General features: G+C 47.4%; 2 protein-coding genes across 3 annotated transcripts in view; both read left to right on the top strand.

Moving 5' to 3' along the window:
- Positions 1-14,654, top strand: part of RNF185 (ring finger protein 185) — a 28,188-nt gene extending 13,534 nt beyond the window's left edge. For both annotated transcript variants that reach the window (XM_061141519.1, XM_061141520.1), the window contains exons 3-7: positions 2,141-2,159; positions 4,420-4,532; positions 6,212-6,266; positions 10,220-10,337; positions 12,238-14,654. In XM_061141519.1, coding sequence (XP_060997502.1) covers positions 2,141-2,159; positions 4,420-4,532; positions 6,212-6,266; positions 10,220-10,337; positions 12,238-12,335 — 403 coding nt within the window. In that variant the 3' untranslated portion in view covers positions 12,336-14,654. The remainder of the gene's footprint in view (positions 1-2,140; positions 2,160-4,419; positions 4,533-6,211; positions 6,267-10,219; positions 10,338-12,237) is intronic.
- Positions 14,655-18,388: 3,734 nt separating this feature from the next.
- Positions 18,389-23,844, top strand: part of LIMK2 (LIM domain kinase 2) — a 52,782-nt gene continuing 47,326 nt past the window's right edge. Inside the window, exon 1 of the mRNA XM_061141515.1 lies at positions 18,389-18,536. Within this exon, the coding sequence (XP_060997498.1) occupies positions 18,521-18,536 (16 nt within the window). The 5' untranslated portion in view covers positions 18,389-18,520. The remainder of the gene's footprint in view (positions 18,537-23,844) is intronic.

Below are 23,844 nucleotides of genomic sequence, written 5' to 3'. Positions count from 1 at the left end.
GGGTGAATGTCAAGATTTTATTGATTTATTTTTTTCCTCTTGCTTTTGATCTGGACCCTGAGGGGCAAATTGGGGGAACTAGAGGGATGAGAGTGCCAGCCATGTAAGGTGCAGAGCGTGCCACCTGAGGCAGGCAGTTTGCGTGGTCAGGTTCATGTGAGACCTGAAGCTGCTGTGTGGGCAGGGGAGTATTAGAAACAAGATGGTTAGAGGAGAAGTGGGCCAGATTGTCAAACTTAGATTTGACTGAGCAGAACATGGAGCTGTTGAATATTTTTGAGCAGAGGAGTGGTGTGAAGAAAGGGTCATTTAAATAATGTGTCAGTAAATTTAAATTGGCAGCAGGGAAAAGGATAAATTTATTAGTGATTTTTTTTTTTTAGGAGGCTTTTGCTCTGATTATCAAGTTTTATGCAAAAACTGTTTGTCATCAGCCCTCTCTTAGAAATGGAAGATATTCTAGTTTTGTGACTGAGGTATCATAAAACCAAGATTTGAAAAAAATGAAGAATTCAGTCAGGGTACCGTTGGAAAGAACAGATTCAAAAATGAAACAGATGCTTCCAACCCGAGTGGTTTGTCCCCAAGCAAATCTGCTGTCCTTGCTCTGTACCCCCTTGCTTGTCTGTGAAACAGAAACGGTTGCAGTCCCTCGAAGGTTAATGTGACAACTGTTGAGTGACACGGATACAGGAAGAGTCATTCAGCCACAGCCTGGCACACAATGGTTGTTTATTGCCTGGGAGTGACCATTATCATTGTTAGAATCCAGAATTTTTCCTGGAGAGGCACCCCACCTTCTCCCCTGCAGCCTGTGAGGGAAGCTGCCACTGGAGAGCTGCCACAGTTTGGGGTGCCCTCTGCTCTGTTGGGAATGGAGTTGCAGGGTTAATGTTGGAGTCAAGTGTCTGTCAAGTCCAGGGAGGTTGTGTGTCTGGGTTGTGAGGCTGACGTGTTGTTCAGTAATTGGGAAGGGAATTATCCTCTGAGTCCAGAGAAGATAGGTTATGTCTGCGTTTTCTACTGTTCTAGCACCTGGTAGGCATGCAGTAAATATTCGTTAGCTGAGTGGATGAATGAATGAACAGAGAAAGAATAAATCTGGAGGTAGAGTAACTTTTCCTTCAATTCTGTAAACGTCTTTTGCACCCAGTGCTGGGCAGAAGAGGGACAGGAAACTGGAAGCCAGAAGACTTCTGTGTTATTTATTTTTGACTGTGCTGAATCTCCGTTGCTGAGCAGGTTTTTCTCCATTGCAGATGGCAGGCTGTAGGATGCTTAGTCTTCAGCAGTTGTGGTGCATGAGCTTAGTTGCTCTGTGGTACGTGGGATCTTCCCGGATCAGGGATTGAACCCATGTCTCCTGCATTGGCAGGAGGATTCTTTACCACTGAGCCAGGGAAGCCCAGACTTCTGTTTTAGTCCTGGTGCCACAGGCAAGTGGTTTCATGTTTCAGAGTTTGGTTTCTTCGTTTGTACAACGAGAAATCAGGCAGCAGTCTCTCCCTAAGCTGGAGGTGGACCTTTCTGCCAAGCAGTGTCCCAGTCTTTCCATTATTTCAAGATGTCTTTATAGTGCATTTGAACTTTTAAGCTGCTTCCTGCCTGCAGCGCTCTCAGGGCTGAGGATAGCCTGAAGATTTTGTTAAACTGGGTCTAGATCCCACCTTCCTTGTGAGCCTGAGGAGGCTGTGAACCTACTGAAGTTGAGTCTAAAATAGGACATATGTGCATGTGCATGTGTGTGAGGATGCCCCCATGAATTTCCCTGCACAGAGGATCTTTAGCTTTTTTTGGTTTCCTTCAGAGGTCGTAACTCCCCGAAGGTCGATTTGTAGAGAAGCTGGGTTTGGGATGGTCTGGAACCTGGGGATCTTCATAAGTAGTGGGACTCCGAGGGTAGAGACTAGGATCTTGTCTCCATTGCTTCCCTTGCTCTGTGGCTTTAGCTCAGTCTTCCTAGTTTCTGATACCAGCAATCCCCACAGACCCTCAGTGGGTTGCAGTGCTCCACAGTTCAATCCTTTTGCCCCTTTTTCTGCTCCCACGTTACCCAGTGTTTCTGTTAACGAAATCATTTTTTTACCTTTCCCCCTTTCTCTTTCTCCTTGATGAATGGTTGCCCTGGGGACTCTTGCAGTTGGCCGTGTTTACATCAGGTAAGATGCATTTCATTTTACTTTGTCTTTCATCAGCTGTGGTTGCACAAGACACCCCTGGTCTCAGGAGACTGCTGTCAGCAGCTGCAATCTCCCCTGCTTGTGGGCTCATTTGCCTGCGTTCCCCCCCAACCCTGTGTATACACCTGCCTGCTGACAGCCATTTGATGAAACAGGAGGTCAGTTGCGTCCCAGGTGGGATGCTCCTGACTTTGCTGCCAGTGGCCTTTGTGGCTTTGGCAAGCTGCTCCTCTCTGGGTCTCATTCCCTTATGTGTAAATCAGGTTGGATGTGATAGTATGTTAGATTTTATTGTTGAGATTGTGCTTCTATAAAAGGTACCTCCCATCATATCAACAATATTTCTAGCCTTAAAGACCTTGAAAATACTAGGAAGGGGAGAACTCTTTTGGTATCAATGGAGAGCTTCTGTGAGAGGGAAGAAGTGTGTTTTCCCGGCATCTGATTATTATGAAAACCAGTTAGTAAGTCTTCTCCAAGACCCAGGCGCCTGCTTGGTGGGACAGAGCGGGGCCTGGCTGGCTGTGAATAATCTCTGCTGGCTGACAGTCTCCATGGTTGTTGGCAGTCAAGCCCTGTACTCGTAGGTGGCTTGGGAATGTAGGGGGAGGTTAGAAGTTCCAGACCGCTGGAGCCTCCGAATCTGAATGGGAGAAGCAGAGGAGGCAAGAGGGCTTTCCACTGCATTTCCAGCTCTGCATTCTGAGCCCAGGGGAACCGGGTAGAGCACGTCTGTTCTAAATCGATAGAGAGCACGCAGCACACTTTCATGCTTCTGACAGTAAAATAAAGGCAGTAGGATATAAAGTCATCGGAGGCTACGTTCTCCTAGCCGTGAAGTTCTAGATTCACAGTTATGTGATAAACTACATATCACTGTGTCTAAAGGTACCATTTATGCTTTAAGGTAAATATTGAGTGTGTGTGTATATATATATACAGAGAGAGATTATAAATAAGTAATGTCTACAAAGACACTAATGTAATGTATTTTTATTTTAATTTTGTTTTTGAGAAAATTAAAATTATTTTAATACGACCAGGGAAAGGACCTAGAAAACTCAAAACGGGATTGTTGTTTTTAATTTTGAAAGTAGTTGTTGAATGCAAAAATTAATGAAAGTGCATTAAAAAACACTAAGCAAATTTAGATAATAAGAAAAATCTATCCTTAGCACATAGTAAATAACCAGAAAATGGTCAATTTATGTCTAGATACTGATGACTAAGGTACATAGTTGTTGAGGAAATGCTGTAAAAACAAGAAACAGAAAAATATAACTGTCAGGATCATACAATTGATCTGTTAGGGGAGGTGGAGATGTAGAGTTTGTTATATTGGGACTTCCTGGGGTCCAACGGTTAAGACTCTGTGCTCCCAATGCAGGGGGTGGGGGTTCAATCCTTGGTCGGGAAACAGATCCTACATAACACAGGGCATGGCCAAAAAGAAAAATAAAGTTTGTTATACTTAGGTGTGCGTGCTCAGTTATGTCTGATTCTTTGCAACTCCATGGACTATATATAGCCTGCCAGGCTCCTCTGTCTATGGAATTTCCCAGGCAAGAATACTGGAGTGGGTTGCCATTTTCTTCTTGGAGGATCTTCCCCACCCAGGGATTGAACCTACGTCTCCTGCTTGGTAGGTGGATTCTTTACCACTATGACACCTGTGGCTCAGACGGTAAAACGTCTGTCTACAATGCGGGAGACCCGGGTTCAATCCCTGGGTTGGGAAGATCCCCTGGAGAAGGAAATGGCAACCCACTCCAGTACTATTGCCTGGAAAATCCCATGGACGGAGGAGCCTGGTAGGCTACAGTCCATGGGGTCGCAAGGAGTCGGACACGACTGAGCGACTTCACTTTCACTTTGCACTTTCTATGACACCTGGGAAACCCTTGTTACATCTACAACCTAACCTGAGACTAGATCTGTCAGACCTCTTGACACAGCTCCAGGCCTGCAGTTTCTTCCTGCTGGGAAGCCCCATGAGAGAATGAAGCATTAAAAAGCCTGTTTAATTATGATGGCATTTAAAGGTAGTTTTGATTGCACCACTAGTAAATATTTATCAAGTGCCAGGTGCAAGATGAGAGACTTGGGTTCTTTGAGATGTTCCTTGCTGGTGCTCATGTTTCCAGTGTGGGGCCTCTCGTCCCTGTAGCCCCCCTGCTGGCTCTGACGGACCACCCTGGTGGGCTTGTTCCCTTCATGCACTTTTCTCTCCTGCTTGCAGTGGTTGGAGACGAGACCTAACAGACAGGTGTGTCCAGTTTGCAAAGCTGGCATCAGCCGAGACAAGGTCATTCCGCTCTATGGCAGGGGCAGCACTGGGCAGCAGGACCCCAGGTGAGTTCATGGGGCCCTTCTTACTGCTCCCCGTGGACGCAAACTCACTTCCATTCAGCATCCCTCACCCCTACCCTTTAGTAGGTGCTTAGAGACCCTCAGTTTCCAGCGCTTGGGATCCAGATGGGAGTCAGCCAGGAGGGGAGTGGAGCCAGGTTGCTCCTTGCTGGGCTGTAACACAGACGTGCCCTGAGCACCTGCTTGTGGGCAGGTCGTGTGCTGGGCAGCATGCGGACTCCACCCCTGCAGGTGTGCAGGGTGCTGTGAGGGGGCCTGGGGAGCAGGGTGTCCAGCGGGGGGATCTGCAGGGAGGGCGGTGGCTGTAGCAGTGATGTAGAGAGTCAGCGGGAGGGAACGGGGTTGGGAGACTTTCTGGGGTCTGAGATTTCTGGAGCTGGAGGCATGAGCAGGTCTGGCATGCTATAGACACAAGTACTGAGAGCCTGCATGGTGTGGTGCGCACACACACACACACACACACACAGACAGACACAGAGTCTTCCTGCAGCTCCTCCCCCACACACTCTCTCCCTGCATCTCTCCCCACCCCACACACACACACACTCTCTCTCTCTCTCCCACACAAGTACTGAGAGCCTGCATGGTGTCGTGCACGCACGCGCACACACACACACACACACAGTCTTTCTGCAGCTCCTCCCCCACACACTCTCTCCCTGCATCTCCCCCCCACCCCCCCAACACACACACACTCTCTCTCTTCATGCATCACGCACACACAGACTCTCTCTCTCTGTTCCCCCCAAACTTTCTGAAGCGTCTCTCAACCTTCCGCCCCACTCCAGCATACCCTGTACCCAGACACATTGGCCTTCCCTTAAGGGACACACTTACCCTTTCACCTTCATGAGCCATTGTATTTATTGCCCCTTTGCCCTTTCTTCCCTGTCAGTCCTGCTCAACTCCCCTCTCCTCCTCTAAATTCTCCATCTTTAATGAGCAGCCCTAAAGTCACCTCCTCCTTGAAGCCGCCTTTCCTCCCCACTTTAGTTGCTTGCACCCTGCTCCATTTAGTTGGCACCTCCATTAAAGAAGCCCCTTCTACACGGTAGTGTGATTGACTATAGCCCCCTTTAATCCACAAGCATCTCAGAAGTAGGGTCTGTCATAGCCTACTGCCTGATGGGTAATAAGTCCTCAGTCCAGTATTTGTAGGGTGAGTGATGGAAGGGGTCAGGACCCAGAGGCAAAAGAACAGTGTAAAGTACTTGCCCAAGGGTAGTGGGAGGTAAAGCTGAAGGTGATGGGGCAGAACAGAGAGACCCTGAATCTCAGCCCTCTCTGCTGATAGGCCGTCTTCTGTTCCAGTTTGGATTTTGGGTTTTTGACATGGTGACCCACTGGCAGTCATAACCAGTCTTGGTCCAGCTCTCTATTAGAGGAGTAAGCCAAGAGCAATCTGATGAGCATCTTGTAGCAAGTGGATTTTCTCTCTGGTTTTCTATACACTAGGGAAAGGCAATTGCAGGTAGCACAGAGTTGATAGTTGATCTTACTTGGCATTGGTTCATGTGCAGGGCATGAAAAGGGGCCCTGGCCTTGACCTTATTGGTGAAGGGCTCCCCCACTCAGGAAACAGATCAAAGCATTTCCTTTTTTTTTTTTTTTTTTGGATCAAAGCATTTCCTAATGGACTGACTTTATACCATTTCTTTCAGAGAGAAGACCCCTCCCCGTCCTCAAGGGCAGAGGCCAGAGCCGGAGAACAGAGGGGTAAGGAAAATTCTAGAACAAACCTTCTTGAAATGAGCCCCTGGCTTTAGAAGTTTCCCTCTTGGCCCTACACTTTTTCTCCTTGATTACAAAAGTAAAGGAAAATTTGCAAAATACAGGAACGAAAAGAGGGGAGAAAATAACTTATCACACCATCCAGAGATAACCACTGGAAACATTTTGGTCTGTTTTCTATTTTTCTATAATTATCTGTGTATACAAACTTTATAGATTTATTTGTGTGTGTGTATCTTTTACAGATAGATCTGTTTGTATACGTGTGTTTTTATTTTTATGGCATTTGGCTCCTGTTTTGTAACCTTCTTTTAAAATTTTATTTTTTTTTTAATTAAAAAATTTATTTTTAAAAATATTTCTTTTTAAAATTTTATTTAATGCCTTCTGTATGCTGGGCATTAATCTAGGCACTGGTGATATACATAGTGAACATACTAAAGATCCCTGTGTCTATGAAGTTCATAGGCATCCCTGGGAGATATTTCAGGTTCAGTTCCAGACTGCCACAGTAAAGTGAGTATCACAGTAAAGCAAGTCACACAATTTTTTTGGTGTTCCCAATGTGTGTAAAAGTTATGTTTACACTATAGTCTCTTAAATGTGTAATAAGCAGACATAATTTTTAGACAGTAAATTAAATTATGGCCCCCAAAAAGTATATACTTCAATTAAGAAATACTTTATTGCTAAAAAATGCTATTATCTGAATCTTCAGCAAGTCTTAGTAGTAACACCAAAGATCACTGATCATCGATCACCGTAACAGATATAATAATGAACAAGTTTGGAATATTGCGAGAATTAGCAAAATATGATAAATTGAACAAATGATGTTGGAAAAATGGTGCCTATAGACAGACTTAGTGCAGGGTTGCCATAACCTTCCATTTGTAAAAAACACAGTGTCTGTGAAGCACAGTAAAGCAAGGCACAGTACAGTGAGAAATATCCTCAGAGGGAGGAGTTTGTAATGATGTATCTTGAGATTTTGCATCAGTAATATTTTAATTAATTGGCTGTTTAAGTGTTCGGATGGACTTAACGTAATTTATTTAATCCTTTGGATTGAATGGATATCTAACTGCTTCCTTTTCTTTTTTATATTTAAAAAATACTCTGATGACTCTTTTTTTTGGCCACACTGCACAGCCAGCTTGTAGGATCTTAGTTCCCCAACCAGGGATTGAACCCAGGCCCTCGGCAGTGAAAACACCAAGTCCTAACTACTGGACCACCAGAGAATTCCCCCTTTGATGAATTTATAAATTTTTTGCAGGTTCATGATTACTGGGATAAATTCTTAGAAGTAGAGTTACTGGATTAAAAATTTGCACGTTTAAATTTGCACAAAACAAGTATATTTCATTTCCCCATCTTCTCTTCATCTGTGTGCTTGTGTATGTATATTTTTATGTAACCATTAGCATTCTGCTTTCTTCTCCAAGAAATTTTTTTTTTAATTAAAAATTTTTTATTTTGTAGTGGGGTATAGCTGATTACCAGTGCTAAAATTTAATTTTGACAATATTTTCCATGATGTTCTTAGTGTCCTCTTTATTAGTTTTAATAATAATAAAAAAATACTTCATTGAATTTTGAGGCATTATAATTTGTTTTTTTTCATTGAAGGACCTTTTAGTTGCTTTCAGATTGACGATCTTAATAACAGCAGTGAACACTCGACAGATGATTATTATATGTAAAGAACTTTATGTTAAGGCTTTATATGTATGATTTTTTTTTTTTTGGTATGATCTTACTTAAACCTCACATCAACCCACTGAACAAAAGAGGAGACTGGGGCTTGTGAAGTGACTTGTCCACACAACAAAGCTGAAACCTAGACCAGGCTTGTATTGAGGTCCTGGCTGTTGACTACCAGATGACCCCATGTTAACTGTCCCAGGCTTTGGTTCCCAGCAGAGCATTGCTCCTAACACAGTCATCTGAGGCCCCAGGAAGGCGGAGGCCCTGGCTGTGAAAACTGCGATGCACCTCTGACGTTGACCAGCGTCCACTCACAGCTGCCAGGCAGGCTTTGCCTGCTCTGCCCCAGGAGCATAAGCCCACCACATGGGAGCACTTGTGGGGTTACACAGGTGTTGCTGGAAGTGGGGCTGGAGGGTTAGTTCTTGGGCTGGCCCTGAATGAGGTGGTGGTTCCTGATGAAACTGTTGCACCTTTCTGGGTAAGGCTGCCCTGATCCTGGGAGCCCTCAGACTCCACCAGGCTGGCTCTGAGTCAGAGCTTTTCTGTACCAAGGAGATGGAAACCAGTTGTTTTCCTTCCCTGTACATTTGCCCTCTTATCAAAATAAGCTGTTAGGCTTTATAGGTAGTGCTGCCCAGCAGGAAGTTCAGAGCAGGTGCCAGGCTACACTCAGTAGGGATGGGGCGGCCACTTCCATGACCTTCAAAAGACTCACAAGTGCAGGCCAGTCAGCTTTTTGTGGAGAGCAGTTAGCCCAACAATTTTTCTTACTAAATTATTTTAAAATCATTCGTTCTAAGGATCTACCCACAGATGCAGAGGAGGAGAGTTTTTTTAAGATGTGCACAATAATTAAGAACATGGCGGGGGAAGGGGGGCGCTCCACGTGGTTAAGACTCTGCACTTCCGTTACAGGGGGCTCGGGTTCGATCCCTGGTCGGGAAACTAAGATCCCAAATGCTGCTCAGTGCTGCCAAAAAAATAAAAGAAAAACAATATGCTTTGGGACTTCGCTGGTGGTTCAGTGGCTAAAACTCTGAGCTCCTAAGGCAGAGGGAGCCCAGGTTCCATCCCTGGTCAGGGAACTGGATCCCACATGCCACAACTGGCGCAGACCTGGTGCAGCCAAATGTTAAAAAAAGGAAAAAAAGAGCCTGGACTTTCAGACCGTATTGATCTAGTTTCAGCTCTAAACTCTACCCCTTACCAGCTGTGTGACCTTGGTCAAGTTATTTCACCTCTGAGCCTTGGTTTGTTCCTCTGTGAATGTGGGTGATGCTGATGTAAGAATTAAATGTGATTTGAGTATCCCAGTGCTTCACTTGGTGCCCAGCACAAAGTTGGCACTTAGAAAATAGGACTTAACCTATTTGCAGTATTGCAGTTCCTGCTGAATCTTCTCATGTGAAAGATGATGCCGTGTAGAACACATTATAGAGAAAAAAGCTGAGGATGATACCAGACTGCAGACAGTGATCATTGCAGGGAGGAGTTAGGAAGTGGAGGGTGAACAAGGAGACCTCCGACCTTCTATGTCATTTATTCCTATAATATGTGAATTTCTCATAGCAGGCATATATTACTTTTGTAATCAGGAGAAAAAGTGTTTTGAAGTCTTAAAATTCTCTGTGACAATATTAAAAGAAAAATTTGAGGGAAAATACTTAGCCATATCTTTTCCACCTGTGTACATATTGTCTTATACTTGTGATCATGGTGTGCAAACAGTTTTATCTGATAACTTGTCACAAGAGTCTTTCTGTGTTCCTGCATAGTCATTGTACCGTTCTTCGGGAGGAGGTATGGAAATTGTGATCATGGTCTCCATTGTTGGCTAATTATGGTTCCACTTTCTTTTGCTGTTACAGATAGTGTGTAGCTTGTTCTATGTTCCTTTGTAATTGGACATAGGGGTTATTGCCACTTCGGCTGTTATAAAGCATGAAAAGTTTTACTGGCTACTGTGGGACTCTGGGAAAGAAGCCCTGGAGCTCTGAGAACCCTCACATGAATCAGTAGAGAGTTCCACTTTGGGCCAGAGCCAGTCCTTTCTGGCGTTCGCAGCTCCTTGGCTGGGCCATCTGGAAGGGCAGAGGGGCAGAGCTCCTCTGCCTTGGGGTTGAGAAGGGAGGAAAAGAGGGTGGGAGGTGCCACTCGTATGTAAGGTGACATGTGACAGGTATGGGAGAAACCTGCTGGTCCTAAATTGCATCTCTTCCACACAGGGATTCCAAGGGTTTGGATTTGGAGATGGTGGCTTCCAGATGTCTTTTGGAATTGGGGCCTTTCCCTTTGGCATATTTGCCACAGCATTTAACATAAATGATGGGCGGCCTCCTCCAGGTAAGACCCTGTTCTCTTGGTAATTTTGCTTGCAGACTGCTTGGAATTGTGCAGTATGTATGTTACTACATGGATAATCAGGCTTTTCAAAATGTGCTAAACTCTTTTCAAATTACTGGTAGTCCTGGTCATGACATTGCACACTTACCAAGCGTTAGGCACATTCAGAGTGCTTTCCATCATAAACTCGGGGGTCCTCAGGATGAGCCTGTGGGACAGGGGTGCAATCAGCTCCATTTTACAAATCAGAAAACACTCGGTAGTTTCCCAAGATATATCCCATGCCCCTAAAATGAAAAGGGACAAATTGTACCAGCTGAGTAGAAGCATCGTCCTGGGCACATACCCCTCACCTTTGACCATTGGGGGCAGGGAGGGCAGGGAGACTACATGGAGTCATCAGGACCTTTTGATTCTAGCATCTGGCCAGTTTCCCCCAGGACACATGTGGGGCTGGTCCTAAATCCCACCCTTTGTTCCTTTGGGAACTCTGCCGGGGTCTGCCACCTGCTTCTGCCTTTGTCCCTTCAGCCAGCTTGAGTGCCAACTCGTTCAGTGTAGGGCAGGGTGGTGAGGTAGATGCCCTGGGCTCTGTTACAGTCTGATGCCCGGGCCTGGATCCTGACCGGAGCTGCCGAGGGCCACTGAGCACTGCTTGTGCTCACCGGGGCCTCAAGTGTGCTGGGCACAGTGCATGGTTCCGGACCAGGAGCTTATGCTCTCAGGACAGTAGCCTCTCCTGAGCTGTCCATTCTTCTCTTGCCTCCACCCTGGTGCTTGGCACATGGCAGGCAATCAACGAGTCTTTGTTGCCTGCCTGACTCCACCAGAGCGCCTCATTGGGGAGGAGCTCGGCACCACGCAATCTGGGGACTGCCCTTCCTGACTTTATCCACCCCGGAAGTTTCTTCTCTCCTCATCTGCTGTTTCAGCAGAGGAAAGAGATCCCAAAGTGCCAGGGGTGCTCTGCTCCGCAGGAGCCGGTCAGGGTGCTGGGAAGGAGCAGGCACTTGCCTGGGAGCATGTTTCCATCCAGCCTGGCCCAGCCTCGCCTGGGGTTTCCCAGGTGCGCAGAGTTCACAGCCAGGCTGACCCCAGATCACTTCATCCCCCTGCCCCAGTCACAGACGGTTTTCCCTGTTGTTTTGAGTACAGTTTGCCCATCTGGGGTGGAGATTCTCCTAACTCCTTGCCGCACAAAGCAGGAGGAGGAGCTCTGCATAGTAGCTTTTCTCAGAGCAGAGAGGAGTGGAGACCCAGGTTCTCAGCCCATTTCTGCCCTGAGTTTGCTGTGCACTAAGGGAGACTGGTCGTCTTGTCTGTCTGGGCTCTAGTTCTTGCCTCTGGAAAAGGAAGACACCCCACACAGGGCTCCCTGAAACCCCTCCTGACTCACCAGTGCCAGGACCCGGAGACTCCATGACTCGGGAGGCGGTGTGCAGAGGCTGAGAGCACAGCTGCGGGGTCTCCACCAGCTCATGGACCTCAAGATGTTGGGAAGGTCCCCTCATACCTGTGCTTCAGTTCTTCTTACACATAATGGGAAAAAGTACCCACTAGGCCGTAGTGTGTAGACTAAACAGCACACATAAGATACTTAACAGATAGTAGCTTTTCTTTTCTTTTTTTCCTCTAAGACTTTGCTATTTTATGTGTACCTGCAGGCAAAAACCCTCTTAGGATAAACTGGAGACTTGTATCATTATTACATGATTCCACATTTTTTTAAATAATTTTAATTTTGTTTTGTCTGATATTATTTGGGGTTGGAAGTATTTTTAGTGTAGCAGGATTCTGTTGTAAAGAGACGAAGGTTGATGCTCTGGACTTCTGACCCCAGCGGGCAGTGTGTACAGCTGCAGCATTCTCACAGCCTCTCTCCTCCCTCGTGTCCCTCCAGCTGTCCCGGGAACGCCCCAGTACGTGGACGAGCAGTTCCTCTCACGCCTCTTCCTGTTTGTGGCCCTGGTGATCATGTTCTGGCTATTGATTGCCTAATGCTGGGCTCCCAGCCCACATCCACGGCAGGGCCTCTGGACCGGTGACACGCCACCCCCACTCTTGATGTTTGACTTCCTGGCTAATCCTGACCCCTGGAATCAGTGGGGTTAGCGACACATCAAGGAGTCTTGCTTCTCCATCAGAGCTTTTGGGACTCAAGACCAGCCATTGAGGACTCTGGAGTCTGGCCACTGCTGTAAACACCCTGCTATAACCTCAGGCCTTGGCATCAAGTTGGTCTCTCACTGGTTACACCATGAAATTCTGTTCCAGCCAGCTCAGCAGGTCCTGACTCCACACAGGGGAGAAGCAGAAGAAGAACTGTCCAGTTTCACCCAAAGTTAACATTACAAAGACAAAGGGATGAACCCAATGTGGAAACTTTCTTCCATCTCTTTAAATACCCCTTGGTGAGTGGCCTCTGGAGTCGTTGGGACTCCTCGAACAGAGAGGTTCTGTTGCTGCATCCCAGTGCTGTTCTGTCCTGTTTCCTCCTCTTCCTCCTCAGCAGAGATGCATGAAATTGCTGTTCTGTTAAGATCCTAATTGCAGCAGCTGGAGCTGGGTTGATTATGAACTCACCAGAGACCCAAAGATTTATTGCCTCTGGGCCTTGTTCAGTGTCTGGCTCCAGAGTGGCCTGAATGACCTCCCGATTTCCTGACATAGATTACCCGCAGAGACGTGGTTGCCCATCACCTTATCCTCCAGAACTATGCACATCTGCCTCCTGTCCGGGGGCACCAACCCAGGTGATTGCCGAGCCTGGGACTGACTGCATCTTAGGAGAGACCTGCTGTGGGACTGAGGTGGGGTTCGGAGCTTGGATGCAGAGAGGACTGAGCAAGCAGCCATCCCAAAGGCCACAGAGGCTCTGGGTGCATCCTCTCCCAGACCCCCCAGAGGAGACTGGGAGGCCGTGTTGAGTCATCCCAGCAGCATGTTGAAGACCACTCTTCTCAGACCAGATTGTCCTTAATGAAGAGGCAGGGACGGGGAGACCAGCATGTGACTCTGATTTTGGTATGGCTCCAAGACCTTCCCTGTGTGTGCTAAACCCAGGGGAGCACGCGACTCCAGAGCAGGCAGCCCCTGGTGTTTTGTAGAGCCGGGTGCAGAGACCAAGAGCCTCAGCATGATGAGAGGATGCGGTCTTCCCGTGGAAAGCTTCCCCTGGAAATGTCCAGGGAAGCCATTCCTCCCCAGCCCTTGATCTGATTTTCAATCTCACAAGCTTCTTCCTCTGAATCTGATTGAGGAAGTGTGGTGCTGGCAGCAGGCCAGTTCACCGGGTGGGATGGTTCTCGCTCTGCCGGTCTGGCCTCTTCCTAGAAATCTAGTTTCTTACAGGAGAGACCCTCAGGGTGGGGGAAGGTGGATTTACTCTGGGGCTCTCTGTCCCTTCACTGGTCCACACTGCTCCTGGGTTTACCCCAGTTGAGAGCCCCACCTGGTGTGTGTTCCAGATACGGCTCTGCACAGCCTGTGGTAACCAAGACCTGGAGGAAGATGAGGGAAGCCCTCTGCCCTCTCCACTGCAACCCCCTTCTGCCACCCCATACCTTTCAGTGCCAGAACTCAGTGTTCAAACCGACAAAACACAAGTATTGAATAGGTGTTTCGTTTACCGAACCCATTTGGTAGGAATAAGCCACCTGCTTTACAGCGTGCCTGATGGATTTTAAACATTCTCTGGGCGCCCACGGAAGAGTGCCCTTTTTATCACCTCTGGAAATCCGCAAAGTGTGAGGGCCCCTGAAGTTTCTCAGTGTGATGGTCCCACCTAGTGATGGGCAAGAGGACTTCGGTTGGATGGATCCAACAGAAATGGGTCTGCAGAAGAAAGGTTAAAGAAAGAAGGATTGCAGATAGGAAGACAAATAATTTGGACCCTTCAACGAAGTGTAGTGAGCCCAGGAGAGCTCCACCAGCAAAGGCACCCCAGGAACCTGTTAGCAAAGCCAGATTGGCCCTGTGCTAATCTTGAACCTTGCAGGTCCCCACTCGCCCTCTGCCAGGAGCTGGGGCAGGAGAGCCGACTTGGGACTGCTGGCCCAGCCCCGACAGGGAGCCCCCTTCCAACCACCCCCCTGCAGGCTCACCATGTTGCCTCTCTGCCGAGGCAGTTTTCCTTTCTTTTGTGTGTGTTTCTATGTTCTTGGTCCCCAGCCCCTCCTGCCACCTTTGTGGATCAAGACCAGGTCCCAATCACAGTCAGAAAACAACACCGTGTACAGTGGCACACCTTGACCAGTCACTAATTTTCACTGTTGTGAAAGTGATTTGATTTAGAATTAAACAAATGGTTTTACATAACTGTGAGCTGTGGAGTTTCTGTGTCAGTGGAGTTGGGGGTATGGGCTGGGGACTCATCACACTGGTCTGACCTCTTCAAAGCACCTTTGCGTCCTCAGGAATGTTAAACTGAGGATGAAAGTCTTCAGACACCCGTGGATAGTTAGAAATGAGAAGTTTAGGTTAGAGGCCTGGTTTCATAGACAGCCCCACCCAAGTTGTGACCTGTGTGGCAGGCAGACCCAGTTCTGATAAGTGTATGAAAATCTGAAGCTTGCAGGCTGCCACCATGGATCCTAGCTTGTGGCCCGAAAGAGCCTTGAGGAAAATCGGGTTGTTGAGTGTCAGCATGTCTCTCCATGTTCCTTGACAAGGCAGGCTGTCTTGTCCTCCAGCCATGCCCTCCACCTTGAGCAGGGGCCATGCTGCTCTGTGAGGTTCCTTGGAAGACGGTGGGATTACAAACCTGGCCCGGCCTCAAGCTCCCCAGCACATCAGAGCTACAGGTCATCCCACTGAAAGGAGTTCTCTTCACCCTCTGAAACTTTGACCTCACAGTTGGCAAGCTGAGTGTCAAGATGTCGTAGAAAATGCAAGGGTAAGGGAGCTCTAGGCGTTCATAAACGCAGTAAGAAAAGGAAACAAGGCACAGGAACAGGGCAGCAGAGCCTCCACGGACCGGGCTTCCCACCCCAGTAACCACCAACACAGGTCCAGTCTTAACTGGCCCCGCTCACACTGTTCCCTCCAGTTCATTTGTCCTGTTGGGACACTGTTAGGAAGCAAATTCTAGTCATATCCCATCAATTAAGTATTTGAATGTGCATCTCAATAATTTTTAAAACTAACCAAATACTTTTCATGTACCTTTAAAAATCAATGGTACTTCCTTAATATCGTATCCAATCATTGTTCAAATCTTCTTAGTTGTCTTCATCACTTTTTCATACAGTCTGTTTGTGTTGAGATCCAAAATAGACCCATACGTTGCTATTGGATGTCTAAGTCTCTACTATAGATGATCCTTTTCCATCTCTTTTCTTTCCCTTGCGGTTTATCTGTTCAGAAAACCAATTCATTTGTCCTGTTGAGTTTCCCACAGCTTCACTTTTGCTGTTTGCATCACTGTGGTATTAACCAAGTCTACTTAGTCTTGTATTTCCTGTAAATTGATTGTTAAGTCTAGAGACTTGGCCAGATTCAGGCTTTATTTTTTTGTTTGTTTTGCAAGACTGTGTCATAGGTGGTAGTGTATACCTGTTGCATCATATCAGGAGACACACAATGTCTGGTAGTCCCTCGTTGTGACGTTAGCAGCCTTTCCTGATCATTGTCTAGGACAGCACCATGGAAGAGTTTTGGCAGTTGTGGAGATGTTCTCTGTCTGCACGGTGTAGCACAGTAATCGCCAGCCACGGGGGGCTGTCAGGCTCCTGAAACGTGGCTGGTGGCCTGAAGAACTGAATTCTGTAATCTCAATTTAAATAGCCACATATGGCTAGTGGCTCCCACACCGGTCAGTGCAGATTTAGATTAGTTCACAGGGGTTGCAAAATGATACAACTGAAAATAACAATGTGTTAAGAGTTTAGAAACAAGACTGCTCTTCTGGCAGAATGGGACAACAAAAGTACAGAGAACGTGGGGAGCGGTGGGGTTGGTGGGCACAACTGGTGGCCGTAGGAACGGCAGAATGGTACCAGGGCAGAGTGCGTTCAGGAGAAAGCAGAGTCCTGGAGTGACGCGAGTAGGAAGAGAAGGCTGTAGGGTGAGATGTGGTTAGCTCATGAGGGCCTGGTTTGGCTGTTACTGTGTAGGCAGTAGGGAGCTATTACAGAGAGGTGAGCAGAGAGGTGACAGAAGCATAACTTTGGGCGATTCATCAGTCCATTTTAGGTAGGATGATTCAGGGAGAGGAGATTAGAGATCCTAGACTGAGTTGGTTGGAAGCACATGGAAGTGACACTGGGAGTGTCTAGCTGTCGACCAATAGACCAGTTCCCTCAGGATGTCAGAGCTTGAACCTTAAGGTGGTGTCATGGCCCAGGTTCCCATTTCTGTTGGCCCAGTCAGTTGATTGTGAGTCAGTCAGTCAGCAGTATCTGGCCTCAAGGACTAACCAAGCCGTGGTCATGTAGCCAAACTGGACAGCTGACTTGATACCAGAAACGCAGGGGGCCTTCTCCCTGCACACACAGGCTTTTTCTGCCCTCCAGAACTCCCTTTGAGTTCATAAGTGCTTCTGAAATGTTCTTTATGTCCATGTTGAAAAGCTTTCTCTGGGTTGTATCATTTCTATAGACGGTTGTTCTCTCCCTTTACATTTAACTTGCGTTTCTCAGAGTTCCCTCAACTTCCCAGGGGGCAACTTGGGGGAGTTGTTTATCCCCTCATGCCCAGTGGGTGAAGACCATGAGGCTGGAGATGGGAAAGAAGTGAGAGAGAGTGAGGAAGGAGATTAAACAGACCTGGGTACCTTGCTGTGGGGCAGAGGGAGAGGGAAAGCCTCCCAGGGATCTTGATTCCAAGGCTGCCAGTGCCTGGGTGTCTGGGAAAATACAGTGTAATCTCTTCCATGTGCAGGACAAATAAAAGTCCCACGCCTTTTGTCTAGCCCTGAGGTGGCTTGTCAGGAGAGTTCCCTGGATCCCCATCACTTTAACTCAGCACAGAGTTTCGTCTTTAGTATATCAGAGCAGAGATTTCCTCAGACACTAAAGGCAGCTGCTGAAGAGGGTTCCCAGGAACTAACAGAAGTTAGGTGCATCTCCCCTACTGCCCCTCAGCACTTTTCTTCACACTCAGGACGTCAGGGGCCCATCTGACTTGCATCTGGTTTGGACTACATGGTCAGGGCAGGAGGGAAGAGAACTGTGCTCACCTTTGCTGGGACTGGAGTCGGCTGGGTTGAACTTTGTCCTTGGTGGGAGTGTCCTGATTCATTTCCTTGGGCCCCCTTCCTGTCCCTTCCTGGTCATTTGTGCACTTTCTCATGACCTAAATCTGATCTAAGGAAAGACCCAGCACAAGAGAATCAGACAGGAAGGACCTCAGGGACCAGCCGATGTGGTCAACCCTTCATCACACAGGGAACCAAATCCAGCGAGGGAAGTGGTTCTCAAGGCCATCAGCCAGGTAGTGGCTGCCAGAAACCTGTCTGCTGTCCTAAATCCTGGCCCAGGGCTCTTCTCTACAAAGAGGAGTCCGAAAAGGGTAAATCCAGACCACAGGTATATTTCCATTGGAAGGTCTGGTGTTCGGGAGTCATTTACATACACACTTGGCCTGCTAAGGATCTGCCACCGAGTGTGAGCTTGCTTCTAGTGGCACAGACAAGTGACTTCTCTGAGCCGTAAACTTCTAAGAAAAGCTCACCCTCCCCAAAGCTATTTGAGGGGTAAACCTGGTTTCTCCAGATTCATATTCTTGATTCCAAACACTCTATTGAAAAGAGCTTTGAACTGGAGATTAAGAGCCTGTGTTCCCATTCCAGCTCAGCTCATTTTGAGGTAGTCAAACTTTACCCTCTAGCCCTCTGTTTTCTTCATCCCTAAAATGGGTAGAGGGTCCTCTGAGTTGAGATCTCGGGCCTGCTCAGAATCACCCTCACCAGTTCGGGCACCCAAGGCGGGCGCCTCTAGCGCTAGGGGGCGCTAGGGCCGCCACAGAGCCCGAGGCAAGGGGGCGGGGCCTGGCCTCGGCTGGGCGGGGCGTCGGCGGGCGGGCCCCCGTGCCAGGTGCGGGTTTGGTCCTCCCCGGGCGCCGTAGGCGGCGTAACCCGCTCGCGCCCGGGGCTGAGGTCCTCCCGCGCCTGAGGCGGCGGCGGGAGCTTCGCGGAGCTGGTGTGGCAGCGGTCTCTTCCTCCTCGTCTCCGCGCCTCCGGGACCATGGCGGCGCCGGCGGGTAAGAAAGGGCCGCGCCGTCCTGTTCTGGGCTCGGAGCGCCTGAGGGGAGCTGGCGACCTCTCGGGGGTTTCTGTGTGGTCCCCGCTCCTCAGAGGGGTAGTTGGGTGAGTGAGCTCAGCGCTCCCCGAAGACTCGGAGGTTGTGGGGGACGGGGAAGAGAGCTCGCGAGAAGCGGGGGGCTAGCGGAGAGGGTCGGTTTCCCGCGAGCTGAGGTCCCTGAGCGGGGGAATGCCGGGGAGCATCTTTTTCTGTGGCCCTGGCGGCTGCAAGTCCCTAAATTAAAACTCTGTGGAAGCTGAGGAGCCCGGGTTTCCTTGCAGTGAGGGGTTTGAGAGAACACGGAGAGTACGGGAACCTCAGAGTTTGGGCCAGGAGGGAATGGAGAGTTACCCCGGGTAATGGGTTTTCTGTGGAAAATTGCGGAGAGTATGGCTTTCCCCATGGGATCCAAGGCTTCTGGCGGGTATGTTGCGGTCGGTCTCCGGGGGGTTGGGGTTCTTTGCAGGAAGTAAGCAGTGTGGGCTCCTTGGGGGTTTAGGCAGCGATTGAGGGTGGGGAGAGAGTGCATCTTTCTGGGGCAAGTAGGCTCCCCGCCCCCGCCCCCCGTGAGGGCCCCTCTGAGAGCAGAGAGGAATGTGGGCCAACACCTCCTAAAAGGAAGTATCCAAGGGTGAAGGGTAGCTTCAGGGTTAGGTTGGTGAGGCCTGCAGTCCCCTCCCCATCACCTCACACCACCGTGCAGCTTCCTGCCCTCCTTGTCTGTCCCCCAGCACCAGGACCTTACTGTTTCCCAGCCACCTGTGTGGGTGGCCCAGCCTCTAGGTCGACCAGGGTCAGCATCCAGAAGCTTTCTAGAGCTGGCAGGAGGGAAGAGTGGAGGAGGGAGACTGTCCTGGATATCTGCCCCCGCTTCCTGGCTTTCAGCCTGTGGACAGTCACTTCCTCCATCCTGAATACAAGGAGCAGGCCACCAATGGGTCACTTCCTCACCATGGGAGCATGGCATTTTCTCCTTATTCTTGATAATAGGCTTACTGGAGAAAGAGGGCTAGGGGTAGACATGCTGCCTGTCCCTTCCTGTTTTACTTTTTTTTTTTTTTTTTAGCTTTCAGAGTTTCTTTATCTCAAATGATTTCTAATTTTTTTTTCTAACCTCTAGGTAATGTCGGTTCCCTGTCTTGAACCTTGATTCTCAGAAACTTGTGAAAGATCTTATAGTGCAGTAATGTTTATTGGCTCTTTCTCTGAAGGAACCGAAAAGCTGTCTGGAGGTATTAGTGCCTCTGGATGCATTAGTTTGTACATTCTTCCATAAAAATATTTATTGGATACTTCTGGACCACGCATTTAGCCAAGTGCTGAGAAATATAAAGATAAACAAAACAGACACAGTTCTTACCTTTGTGGTGCTTACACTCCTAGAGATGAACAGTAAATAAATGAGGTGACAGTTGAGATAAATGCCGTAATAACTGAGGTGAGCAATTGAGATAATTGCAGTAAGATTGCACCAGGGGCAAGGGGAGTGGATAGGGAATACATTCCTTTAAAAAGCAAGTTTATACTGAGCCCTGAAGATAAGTAGAAGTTAGTCCAGCTAAGAAAGGGCAAAGAACTTTCCACGCAGAGGGAACATAAAAAGGCCCCGAGGCAGGAAGGCATGTGGTGCCTTTGAAGAGCTATGAGAAGGTCAATATGGCTGTTTTATGGAAGAGGAGACTAAGGTTCAGAAATTGCTTATTCAAGTTTCCAAAGCCAAGTAAATGGCAGTGGTCAGAATTCATATTTTCCAGCTTCAAATTTGGTGCATCATCCTCTCTATGTCACAAACACTAGAATGAAGTTGCCCATGGAGTCAGAGAAGGAAGTGGGACTTAAACTTTTACTTGTTATGTCTGAACTGTGTTCCAAGACAACTCAGATTCCTGTGTAACAGGAGAATCAGCAACAAAGAAATCAAATATTTGCTAAGTACCTGTGATGTCTAAGGCACTGAGCTGGGTCCAAGTGTTAACAGATGCTAGAGATAATGCAACTCTTCTCATTTTACATGTAAAGAAACTGAGACCCAGGGAGAAAGATGGATTTGTCTAGGGTCACTCAACTAGTGGTAGAGCCAGGATTAACCTTTGACCTGTCCAGTGCTCTTTCCAATAGCCCAAAGTCCTTGAGGTGTACAGGGTCTGGCACACAGTAGACCCTTAGTAAATATTTGTGGAAATGAATAATATGTGGTTTGTGCCTTTGAGAAATTCACTATTTAGAGTAATTAAGGAAAAAATAAACAAATCAAGGCAAGCTATTATGAGTCCTGTAGGTGATAACATTTTGTGTGTGTGTATTAGTCACTCAGTCATGTCCAACTCTTTGTGACCCCATGGACTGTAGCCTTCTAGGCTCCTCTGTCCATGGGATTTCCCAGCAAGAATACTGGAGTGAGTAGCCATTCCCTTCTCCAGGGGATCTTTCTGACCCAGGGATGGAACCTGCATCTCCTACATTGGAGGCAGATTCTTTTATCATCTCAGTCACCAGGGAAGCTTTCAAGTGATAACACTAGGGAATTTCAAAGGTGAAGGAGAACTTTATTCATTCATTCATCCCACAAATATATATTAAATTCCTATTGTATACCAAACACTTTTAGGCCTGGGGGATTCAGCACAGAGCAAGATAGATCAAATCCCTTCCCTTGTGAAGTGTGTGTTCTGGTGGTGAGAGATAAACAGTAAGTAAATATATGAATATCATATGTCAGGGGTAAATGCTCTGAAGAGAAATGAAGTATGAAGGCATAGGTGCAATGGGAGGTCATGGGAACCCCTGTGGTTAATGCCATCTGAGCAGAGAAATGAAGCATATCTGGGGGAAGAAGATTTTAGACAGGGAATACAAGAAAATGAGCAAAGACCCTGAGCCAGGTATGTGCTTGGCATGTTTGAAGAACAGCACGGTGTCCAGAGTGACTACCGGATTTGTTCGGGGAATACTTGAGGGTAAGATTTGAGAAATCTTAGGTAGGTTAAAGAAAGGGGGATGGAATTTAGCGGGTTGATACCCTGGTAAGGGAGAAACTGTGGGAGTACAATTGCAAAGGCTGGTGAGTTTCAAGATCTTCACAAGGGGTGGTGACTTGATATGTACGGTGGAGACAAAGATTGGAAGGTGTGGGAGCCGTAGGAAGTGGAATGTAAGGCTGAGAAGGTGTGTGAAGCTAGACTGTGGAGGGTTTAATGCCAGGCTTGTAGAATTTTATGGTCTGCAGTAGAGACTGTAGGTTTTGTGGCATGATGTGGGTATTTTATGTTTAGACTATCAATCTGTTTCTGGTGGGCACGATGGATTGGACAAGGGTGAGGAAGAGCACCAGTCTGGATTAGGGTACTTTGGGCCCTGAGCTGAGCTTGTTAGTGATAGGAATGGGGAAGGAGGCACCAACCAGAGGAAATGCCTTTTGTCATGGTCAGGGCAGGGTGATACGAATGGCCCTGGATATGGGATGGAGGGAGCAAGGTAGGGTCTAAGAAGACCACAAGGTTTTAAAGCTGAATAGAAACCCATCATAGAATAGAAACCCAACTGTTAGGCTTTCCACATTCCTGCTGGGTTTTCTGCCTTTTCTGGAGGCTGGGCTGGTTTCTAGTCCAGGGCTGGCTTCTGATGAGTGCAAACTGAGGCAGGGAGCTCAGGCTCAGGCATACTAGGGAGGGGTGGGATCCACCCCCAGGTATCACTTTGGCGTTTCAGTGAGAGCACGGGGAACTGGACAAGTCTCTTACAAGTCTGTTCTTTCACATTTTTGACCTTTCTTTACACAGTAGCAAGAATTAGACTCTGTTACCTATTCATTCACATCCAACAGTAGCTAAACATGAAACTGCTTGATTCTATTAAAATAAACCTTGAACATCCAACCTGGATTCTGTTTGGTCAGATCTTTCTAGCCATGATTTATTTTTCCAGGAAAGAAAGTCTAGAATGTAGTTAAAGACACAGACTTTGGAGCTAGCAGACCTTGTGGTCTAATTCCAGCTCTAACACTTGCTAATGGACCATTTCCGTTTCTTTTTCAGTAAAATGGAAACAATACTAGTCCTTATTTCATGGAATCCTTATTTTTGATTTTTAGTTTTTAGTGACTCAAGTCGTGTCCAACTCTTTGAGACCCCATGGACTATATCCCGCCACACTCCTCTGTCCGTGGAATTCTCCAGGCAAGAATACTGGAGTGGGTTGCCATTTCCTCCTCCAGGGGATTTTTCCAACCATGTTCGTTTAGTTCTTGCTTGCATAGTGCTTAGAACACTGCCTGACACATAATAAGGACTCAAAGTAGTTCTTCCCTGCCATTGACAATGGGTTGAGAATGACCATACAAGAGTGTGTGATTGGTTAACCAGATTCACCAATTTGTAGCCCTTCCCACAGATCAGAAAATGCCCACTCATTCACAGCTAAGTAAACTTGTTGGAAGTGAGAACCTGAGTGCCCCAAAGCTGCAGGAATCACCTGTCTAGTTTGTGTCTCTACCAAATATCTTACTTCTCTACCAAGCTTGCCCTGCCCCCAGCACCTGGTTTGTCCCTCTTTGAGGTATGTTATTTTTGTACATATCCTTGCCCCTTACACTCATGAAGGGCCCCAGAAGTTTGTGGCCTACTTTATGTCTTGCATGTGGGCACATAGAAAACATTTGTTTTGAATTTGTTTTGAAAACCTCCCCTTCAGATTTTAGAGGCCAGTGGTTTTTTTGTTGTTGTTTTTTGTTTTTGGCTTCATGGCATACAGGATCTTGGTTCTCCCACCAGGAATTGAACCTGTGTCCCCTGCAGTGGAAATGCGGAGTCTTAACCACTGGACCGCCAGGGAAGTCCTGAGGCTAGTGTGTTTAATAGCTCAAACTTTTCCCGAGCCAACTGCCTACGTATGCAGGAAAGAAGGAAGGAAAGGTACTCACAATTCAGTTGCCAACTAAGTGCCAGGCACTGTGGGAGGTATTTTCATGTAATGTATTTCTCTTAATTCTCTTAATAATGCTGTAAGGTGGATGATATTATCCTCTTTTTAAAGATTAAGAGACAAGGGAGGTGAAATAGGTGAAGAGGATTAAGAGGTACAAACCTCTAATAGTTATAAAATAAGCCACAGGGATGTAATATACAGCATAAGGAATATGGTCAATAACATTGTAGTAAGTTTGTACAGAAACAGGTGGTTACTGAAGTTAGTGTGGTGATCATTTTGTAATGTACAGAGACATCAAATCACTATACAGTACACCCGGAACTAACATAATGTATATCAAC

Source organism: Dama dama, chromosome 5 (assembly GCF_033118175.1).
Source record: "Dama dama isolate Ldn47 chromosome 5, ASM3311817v1, whole genome shotgun sequence".
Classification (NCBI taxonomy): domain Eukaryota; kingdom Metazoa; phylum Chordata; class Mammalia; order Artiodactyla; family Cervidae; genus Dama; species Dama dama.
The sequence above is the reverse complement of the archived record's forward strand: the minus strand, read 5'-3'. Positions and strand labels throughout refer to the sequence as shown.